This window comes from Centropristis striata, chromosome 15, assembly GCF_030273125.1.
Source record: "Centropristis striata isolate RG_2023a ecotype Rhode Island chromosome 15, C.striata_1.0, whole genome shotgun sequence".
NCBI lineage: Eukaryota > Metazoa > Chordata > Actinopteri > Perciformes > Serranidae > Centropristis > Centropristis striata.
The window spans coordinates 30,220,948-30,230,683 of NC_081531.1; the positions used below are offsets into that span (position 1 = coordinate 30,220,948).

Below are 9,736 nucleotides of genomic sequence, written 5' to 3' on the forward strand. Positions count from 1 at the left end.
CTTTTTCTTAGAAATGTCTTAGAAATGGCTGCTAAACAACTACTTGGAAACATAAAACTAAATGAAAGACACTCTTTTGTCAGTCTCACTTTCACTTGTTACTGTATTGTCTATCTAAATACATTAGCCAGCACTTATTGTCACAGTGCCAGTCAGATCATCGACAAAACTGACAGAAGATTTAAGAATAATTCTGTTGTTGTTTTATAAAACTGCTGTTTCGGAGTAAAATAAAAAAGAGCAGGTAGTTGATATATAGTTTATAAAGTAAACAGAATACCCAAGTACCAAATAACCACTGTAATAGGGGCAACTCTGTCTATGTAATGCAGAAATACACTGTGAAATGAAGCCATGTGGAACAGATACTAATCCAGGAACGGGATGGGCTGTCTCGAGTAGCAACCACCAGCTGATGAAGGAAACGCTGCCTCAAGCTCTCCCCCATTGCAGCTGGCCCCAGAAACGGACTCTATAGAGAATTTATCTTGTAAGTGATCTTATTTCGCGATGAAGTTAGGGTCAAACTAAGGATGAATATGATGATATCTATTTTTTTCCTGTTGTTAATGAATCCCGCGAAAAGACCAGAACAACAATGACAACCCTCCTAGTATCCAAAAACGAATGCATCTTTATTCCTCTGTGCCATAGAGCTTAATTTTTAAATGCATCAATGAGCACTCTGGCATTTCTCGTCTTCACCACAAACATATAGGCACTGTAGTTATTTTAAATTAATCCCACATACAATGTCCGGCTGTTGAAATACTCATGCGAGCACCCAATCTGCAGTTGTCTCCTAAATAAATGATATTCTTATACAAGAAAACTGCAATCTCAATTAGATTGCACTGGGATTACATTCACAGTTTTAAATGGTTGCAGTTTGGTTAGATTCAGGCAACAAAACTACTTGGTTAGATTTATTAAAAGGTTGTTGTTTGTTTAGGGTTAGAACGTTTGTTCCGTAAATAAGTCAACGGTGACTTTTGACACAAACTCTGCTTTCCTAGTTTGACTCAGAGACAGGCTTACACCTTGGTTTTGGTCTTTTCATGGGATTTGTTGACAATAACAAAATTATAGAATATGGTCAGGCTCATCCTTTAATTTCAATTCTTATGTGTGTCAGGTGTTTACTGTAGGTTGACAGAGAAGTGTGCTTTGGCTTAATTTGTAGGTATCAAGTTTGGATTTTGTGACAAACTGGATCTTTAAAACATCCCTATAGAAACCTATGGGGGATTAACAATGAATGCAGTTTATGGTTTGTGACCCCTTGCCCCTCCCCCCACACAGCTCCACTGATCTGCTCCTTCAGCCTCCTGCTTCACTGCTCACTGGTTCGATATTCAGCGTGTGTCCTGTCCTCCTTTGTGCTGCTCTCACCTTTCCCTGACTCTAAAATATTCACCCTGTCATCAGCTTCTTCTTCTTCTTCTTCTTCACAAACAGAGCTGCCTCAAAGTATGACTTAACATTTCAGACAAGCTTGTGGAATTTTCAAATAGATTAAGAAGCCCCCTTTGCAAAACATAAACACACCCATACAGTATATTATATGCATTGATAACTTTTGCAATTAAACCGCTTGTGTCTGAATGCTTCATCTAATAGAATGACTTTGTTTTTGTTTGCTCTGGTGTTTGAAGAACATTACCGGGAGCTCATCTGGATAAATCTTAAGCTGTGACCGCTAGGTACAAATTGCATTTAAACTTCCATAGTGTCCTGTGTTTTCCCCTCACAGTACTCAGCAGACATCAGGCACTTTATAAACTCGACAGCTCACTAACATTTGCAAAGTGATCCAAAGAGAATGCTGACCAATTGCTCCTGGATTTGAAAGTCCATTGATTGCTGGCTTGATGTTTCATCTGGATTAGCCCACACTGTCAGTAACACCACAATGCAGATCTGGCTCTTTTTTTAAAAAGAGGACCTCTCCATGAAACCTCATTTACTATCCTTAAATCTCCCTGTATATGTGTGTGCACTGTTAGAGTTCTGAATAAAGAGCAATAATTTGTAACAATAGAAATATTAAAGCAAAAATGTCATCAAAAATATATTTTTAAATGGAATGATCCATTGGAATGATCTTTCTTTACTAAATCTAACAGTATCAACTTGTCATTATAATGATGTGTAGTCAAAGCTTCACCATGCAGTTGCACAGTGTGTCTAAGACAATGCTTTTCCTATTCAAAGTACCGGGAAAAATTTCAAATTAGTTTAAATTTTGTGACACTTAATACAGTAAATGAGGGATATTTAATAGTAATGTCTTTATATGTGAGCAGGTATACTCCATATGTATACTTCTTAAGATAACTAAGCTGGTTTCATCAGATTTGAGAGGACAATAATTATGAAAATTACTGGAAAGGCATTTGTTTCCTCACTGGATCCCCTAATAATAATTTTATTTTGTTTAATAAATCATGTCAAAATCTTAAGTGCACCTTAAAAAAAATCCCCCTTCATTATACATTTAGAAGATCAAGAATCAGTCATACTATAAAGAACAATATTTTCCCCCAAAATGATTTACAAATCAATCAATGTGTGTTTTATTATACAGTGAATGGTCGTAAACATCGGTCTCATAAACTTAATTGGAACAATCAAGTATGTCTCGTAAAAAATAAAAAGAAATAAAAAGCCATTGCTGTTGCTGGCAGCGAATGAGACCATCAATGTGAATAATTTGACATTTTGATCCATTAAGACAAAACCAGTTTGGCTGTTGGGCTAACTGAGCTGCAAACGACTGTTTTTACTGCAAACATGCTCAGATAATTAGAAGTGAATACTTAAAAACACTGCGTCTCACAACTAAAGGTGCAGGATTTTGCTGTGCATTCATTTGGCAACGGTTTATTAGTATTTTCTGTTGTTTTTTTTAATGAGGACATAGTACAAACTAGCACAGTGAGTGAGCACATAAATAGAACAGCTACAAAAGTTTGGTTTGTTTGCATTAAATGGTCCGTCCATCAGTTTTATACAATGCTGTTATTCAAACCCCTGAATACTGGAGCTTTACGTAAACAGTTGACTGTTCTGTACAGTTGTCCATTATCCTATATATATTGTTGGACTCGTGTTAAAGTCAAATCACTTTCTGTTACATATAAAACTTTCAGATTTATAAAGATATCCTTTTGAAGGCAAATATGTGTTGGCAATTAAATAAATAAAAAGAAAATGCCTGACAAATAAAGATAAACAAAAACAATGTTTCCACGGTCCTGAGAGAGGTATTTGGTCAAATGTATTGAACATCACAATCATATTCTGTTATTAAATGATAAAATCTTGTGTTACATGTGAACTCATGGATGTAGCCGTTTCTCAGTATGTGTAAAACATTGGAAAGTGATTTTAAAAAATGCAGCCATGCACCTTCACATTAACACTTTAAGGACAGGGAAATATGTTGCAGAAAAGGTTTTGTAAACGGTAAAAAAAAAAAAAAACACTTTCTGCAGCATATAAATGTGTTTGTTTATTGCTTGATCAATGAGGCCCAGCATTGAGAATGTATTAATGAGTCAAATTCACATTAAAACAATCTACTGTTTGGCTAGTCAATAAACAATTATACCGACATACAAATATAGAGATTTATAAATAGTTAAATAGAGTTTAACGGAAATGCAAGCACATAAATAAATACACAAATAAATAGATAAATAAATAAATAAATATACATTTAAATAAAATGAAAACAAATAAAGCATTGATTTGCCTTCAAAATCCAGGTGTGCCTTGTAGTTGGGTAGTTGGGTGGATTACCAGACAGTGCCTTCGCTCATCTCTGAGGAGGGCTGTGACAGCTGGTTGGTGTATCCGTTGTCACTGAGAGACACAGTCGTGTAGGGAGTGCTGGGGCCACACATCTCACTGGAGATGCTGTGCATTGAGCCCGGCAGATTGGGCTCGGGACTGGGTGAGTCCGCGGGATGATGAGATACTGTGTCAGAGAAACAGTGCACCTCTCCAGGACAGTGGTGCCCTGGATGGTGGTGGTCTATTGCTCCTAATGGGGTGCCAGCAGGGACGGAGGAGGGCACAAAGCCCAAGTCTGCTGGAGTCTGAGCATGGGACGATGGTGGGCCTTGGTAGTACTCATAATTCCCTCCTGAGGCATAGTATTCCCCAGGATAATCTGCAGTCAAATAAACATCTGGATTAGTGCATAGAATACATAAAAATTAAAAAAATATACATAGTACAATTTTTTTCAATGTTTTTGTGTTTTTAGTCAAATCGACAGAGCCAGTGCTGAATAAATTATAGTAAATACACGAAGAAGCACATTTTATTGATATTCTAAGGCCGTTCATCAAGACAACAGTTCAACTGACCTCCATAATAGGAGAAGTGTCCGAGCTCCTCTGCCTCCAGTCTCTCTCCCAGCGCCCTCATCCTCCTCTGGCCGCGGAAGAACACGTGTCTCCGGCCGCCCAGAGAGCTCAGCTGCTTCATGCGTCTCTCTTTGGACCTCCGGTTTTGGAACCAAACCTTTTTAGGACAAAATGTTGATTATATTAACAGCGTGTATGTAGCCTTAACGGCACAAGCAGAAAGCACAGCAGACACAAGAAAATACCTCCAACCCCCCTGTACCTGTTTGTGCCTCGCAGGGCCGTGGAATAACATTTCTGACTTCCCCGTTGCGTTCAAATGGAATTTTTCGATAATTTAAAGATCAAAATTAGAGAAATTAAACACTGGGTTCCTGATATTAGCTTAACTTGCATTTATTGGCACAAACATTTGAAATATGAAGGGATGGGTGTAAATGCGTAAAAAGCTATTTTTTGCGCATATGAACTGATGACTAATTACACTGACACAAAATTCACTTTTAATGCATTTCGATGGCGGAAATCTACCAGGAAATTTCATCAAGGGAGCTTTATAAAAATGTCCATGGACATCAGTGCTCGGTGAGTCCTGCTTTTAATGGTTTTAGGAGCGCAATGGGAGTAAAGATTATGGGAAAAATGGTTTGGAAACCCTATCTGAGAGAGAAAAAAAATCAACAGAGCATTAAAAATCCCCAAAGGGTGTGTGCAAAACCTGGTGTCCAGAAAAAAAAGCATTTTTGTGTGTCTATAAAAGCTTTTTATGGCGTTTTGGAAGCGGATAATCTACCGAGTAACCTGTTCTGACAGTTTGGAGGTGTCCGATAATGGATGTAGAAGGATTAAATGGTGCCGCAAATGCATTCTCGTCATTAACTCGTTTTTTTATGGGGGTGTGTTGTACTTTTTCTTCGTTTTACCTGGATCACTCTCATGGTGAGGCCAGTCTCCCGTGACAGCTGCTCCCGGATGTGTCTGGTGGGTTTCGGCGTGGCCGCGAAAGCCGCTTTCAGGGTCTCCAGCTGCTTGGCTTTGATGGTGGTCCGAGGCCCGCGTCGCTTCCCGACGGCGCTCTGCTCGTCATTCTCGTTGTTGTTGTCTTTATCGGATAAATGTCCCGTTTCTGAGTCCTTCCCGTCGTCCTGCGGGTCCTGGGAATCCGGAGACAGACTCGGGTCGCTGCACGTCGTGACTGTCATGAGAATAAAATAAATATGTTGTACGTTAGCAAAATATTTACAAGATCTCCCTATTTAAATCATACCGGCAAAAAAACTGCGTGAAAAAAGTTATTATAATAGCAGCAGAAGTATAATAATAGGAATATTCTAAATAATCCACTTTTTACTATGAATAAAATACACCAGCCAGTATGGACCAATAAAACTATTTTTAAATGAATTAGAACTGAAAATTTTCAGCTAAAATAATAATGATAATACATACTTTACCATTTATTTAATAATTATTTGATGTAGGATAAAAAATAATCTCCTAAACAGCAATAAATGTGTGAATGACTGGCTGTATATAATCACCTGAAAGAAGGATCGTGTCTTTCCCATTGTTGTTCTGATAGTCCTCCTTACAAACAAACTTGACTTCGTCCAGGATGTACAATTCCTCTCCGGTGGAGAGCTGTTTGTTACACATCATACAGGTAAAACAGTTCAGGTGAAACACTTTGCTCTTGGCCCTGCGGACAAGATCACTAGGTAAAATCCCCTGGGCGCAACCGTCACACTTGGTCCCAAATGTCCTGTTGAAGAGGGAGAGCAACAGTCAGGGAATGTCTCAGTGCAGGTGATGTTAAGGCCTTTAAATTATTGAATGTAGGATTGGGTTACAACACTGACTTTTATTCAGTAAATCAGCTGTTTAATGTACTTCACCACAGAAATAATTATAGCCCAACTTAAGGAAAAACAGGCTAAAAACACAACAGCAATATAATGATATTATGAATGAAAAAGGCTCTATATCTTATTTTACCCCAATTAGTGGGATTATTAAACACACTTTCCCCCCTACAATTTTAATCAGCTATACGTATTTAATTCTCAACAGAAAACAAACAAACAAATAAAAAACACAAGTAGCAGCTCCCACAGTGTAAACAAAGCCTGTGGCAGAACATGGTCCAGTAGTTTTAATACAGGCCTCATCTGCGTTTGAGCAACATCCATAGTCCATTTTATTAAAAAAAAAAACATTTTAAATAATATTTCTACTGGCTAAAATGCTGAAATAAACAGCTTTATTTTCTTCTCTCTCTCTCTCTCTCTTTATTTTAATTGCTATAACAAACAGCAAACTAAAGCGTGGATGCTTACCTAAAGAAGTCATTCTTACAGTACAGTCTCCCTTCTCGTGAAAAGCACTTCTCTGTCAGAGTGCATTTGCACTCGCAGCACTGGACACATTTGATGTGCCATGGTCTGTCCAAAACTTTAAGCAAGAACCTATCGAGAATAGGCTTCTCACAGCTGGAGCACTGCAGCATTGTTTAGAGTTATTCCCAGCCCAGAGTGAGGGGTGTATACTCGCTTTCTCTTCTCCAACGTCCCACTCAGCTCGGTGTTGATCCCGGAAATCCAATGATCCCAAATTAATGTGAATAATTACATCACCATCCGTAAGATAGAATGTAGCTCTTCGGATCCACAGGGCAACAATCCACATGTGGCCAGCAGCTCCACACGACAGGTTAACTGCTGAAAAAACAGCATTTCTGAAACAAAATCATAGACTGGAGATCACCGCGGGCCCAAGATCATCCGAAGTGTGCGGATTCACGGGTAAAAACCCAACCTACTGTGCGATATATATCCTGAGAGGTGTCTAAAGTAGCAAGAAAATAACAACGAAATGCTATCAGTGCGCTCAGCCTTGTCATTTGTGTCCCATTTTTCCCGTGATGAGCTCTCAGTGTGAGAGAAACGCTGTAATGAGCGCACCTCTTAAAGCTCAGCCTATTGCCTATTAACACACCTATGACGTCAGCGGCAGGAGAAACCTATGAGCAGCCTTTTCATTTCACTCCACCACATGCACAGTATTATGGAAAGAAAGTGCTAGGAAATACTATATGCTTCTGAAATAAAGTATGAAATATAATAAAATAAAATATAAATTATGAATTATTTTTAAAAAAAGCTTTCTGGAGATTATGACACTGTGGAGCTGTGTTTGTCGTATAGTTCCTACAGCTGAGGATTGAAATTGGCTTTAGTTTTATATAATACATCAAATTTAGATGATTTGAAAATTAGGTTTATTATATGTTTTCAGAATCGTTTTTATTGCCAAGTAGGTTTTCACATACAAGTCATTTGCTGTGGTGTATTGGTGCATAAGCACAAACAAACAAACAAACAAACAAACAAACAAAGTGCTAAAATATAGATATACAATCATTCAAGTATACTTCTGTCAAAAAGACAACAGCCTAAATAGAAAATATGAAGATGAAACAAATAGATACAAAAAATGTTTTTAAAAATATTTTAAAATTATATAGGCATATATATATATATATATATATATATATATATATATATATATATAAACAATAGTATATCATTTATAAAATAAGGAATAAATAAATACAAATAATAATTAAAAATAAAAATAATCTCTTCACCCTCCAACAATTTTTCCCATTAAAAATAATAACCGTTTTCTTTTCTCTCAGCCGGTTTCTCTCTCAAGGATAGCCTGCTGAGGGTCAACGATGATATCATATGAATAAATTATTCCCTGGCTTGTGTGGGAGAATAAGACAAATTATCACAGGGCCTATTCCTGTTGGGGAGAGGACAGATGAACACGCCGAACACAAGCTTTTCACATGAATTAATGTTGTGCCCCAACATTATACTTCATTTCGTTTTGAAAGGACACGGATCACTAATGGTTCTAATCTGTGGCGATAGGCTGGCTCTTCTAGATGTTATCGCAGCGTGTTGGTGCGCTGCGGAAGGAGATAGCGCATTTCCCATACAGGCTCCAGCTCTGTGAGTCCCTGATATCTCAGCTCCCGACTGTATAAAATTAAACGTGAGTGAGAGAGTTGCAAAATCTTTCTTGAAGCTAAAAAAAATGCGTCAGATTTTTTTTTCTTCCAGACAGATTTTTTGTGTGTTTTTATCAGGCAATATCACGAGCTCATATGCATTGGTTTGCTCGGGACTTTGACTGTCATTAGTTGCTTTGTTTGACAGCTGATTTCTAGGATTTGAAAAAATATACTGTATTTTAATATATTAAATATGTTTAAACTTTGTTTTCTGACTCCAGCAAGTATTCCAAATGAATCAATAATCACACAACAAAAATATGGACAAGGGTTTTGTTATTTAATGTATGTCCTATATTCTCCCCTAAAGTTTTCCTCAAATTCTCTTAGTTACCAACATTTTTAGTTAATGCAAGGTTTTTATTCACCAATAATCAACTGCAGAAAGTTGCAAAACTGAGCCTGTACTGTATAGATTGAAAGACCCAAGTGCACAATTTTTATAATTAAAAATCATAAAGATTTCAGAACTTTTTATTGCATACAAAAGCCATGAACTCATGATAACCAACGGACTCTATTCGGTAGTGTATGCAGTAAATAAATTAATAAAAATTTTACAAAAGCATGTACAGAAAAAATATGAAAATATGCTGTTACTGATTTCTTGTTTTCACAACATGCTTTTAGGTGCTGAATCCATCGCCTATGTAAACTGTAAGTGAGTGTCTCATGTTAAAATGTCCATCCTAATATTTTCAGTGTGTCTCAAAAAATCTGTAGTCGACTTGCTTACACTTAGTTGTAGAAATGTCAGACATCCTTTGCTAAAAAGAAGAATCAAAGAATGAAGAATTTGCTTTGTCAAGTAAAACTTAACCCAGGAATATCCTCTTGTGTCCTCACATTTTGCTATCCCTATTTTATTATTATTATTATTATTATATATTTTTGTAAAAAGGCTGTTATCTTGTGAAATCTTGACATGCCTCTAATTGGTATCGTTTAAATGGATATCAGGGGTCGTGCAATGAATGTATTGCTCTGAGCATAGACCCAGACTATAATACTAATTAGACTAAATGTTTAAGACTTCTCTTATTCTGTTCCGCAAACGTGATCTCAGTTGCCTAAATGTAACAGTGGGTGACAATGAAAAGACCAGAGGGGAAAGTAATTATCTCGGCGGTATCCTAAGTGTGAGTTGTGTAGATAAGTGTCTCCTTCTGGGTTTGTGTTTCTCCATTAGAGGTGTTGATTAGAAGCCTAGCCCAGTGAGCTGGCCCCCTGCACCACTCCAACACACAAGAGGTCTCTGTGCAGCACTGGAATCTGGCAG

General features: G+C 37.3%; 1 protein-coding gene across 1 annotated transcript; it reads right to left on the reverse strand.

The window, feature by feature from the left end:
* Positions 1-3,558: 3,558 nt before the first annotated feature.
* LOC131986753 (LIM/homeobox protein Lhx1-like) lies at positions 3,559-7,323 on the reverse strand. The gene is made up of 5 exons (XM_059351859.1): positions 6,713-7,323; positions 5,918-6,138; positions 5,300-5,571; positions 4,377-4,533; positions 3,559-4,177 (listed from the first exon to the last, which is right to left on the reverse strand). Exons 1-5 carry the CDS (start codon positions 6,880-6,882, stop codon positions 3,801-3,803), a joined length of 1,197 nt encoding a protein of 398 aa, XP_059207842.1. The 5' UTR covers positions 6,883-7,323; the 3' UTR covers positions 3,559-3,800.
* Positions 7,324-9,736: the final 2,413 nt, after the last annotated feature.

Excerpts from the sequence above, each read along its gene's own strand:
- LOC131986753 (XM_059351859.1), bottom strand. The coding sequence starts at position 6,882 with ATGCTGCAGTGCTCCAGCTGTGAGAAGCCTATTCTCGATAGGTTCTTG. Across the intron at positions 6,139-6,712 it reads TGTAAGAATGACTTCTTTAG|GACATTTGGGACCAAGTGTG; the intron begins GTAAGCATCCAC and ends CCTCTTCAACAG. Across the intron at positions 4,178-4,376 it reads ACACTTCTCCTATTATGGAG|ATTATCCTGGGGAATACTAT; the intron begins GTCAGTTGAACT and ends ATTTGACTGCAG.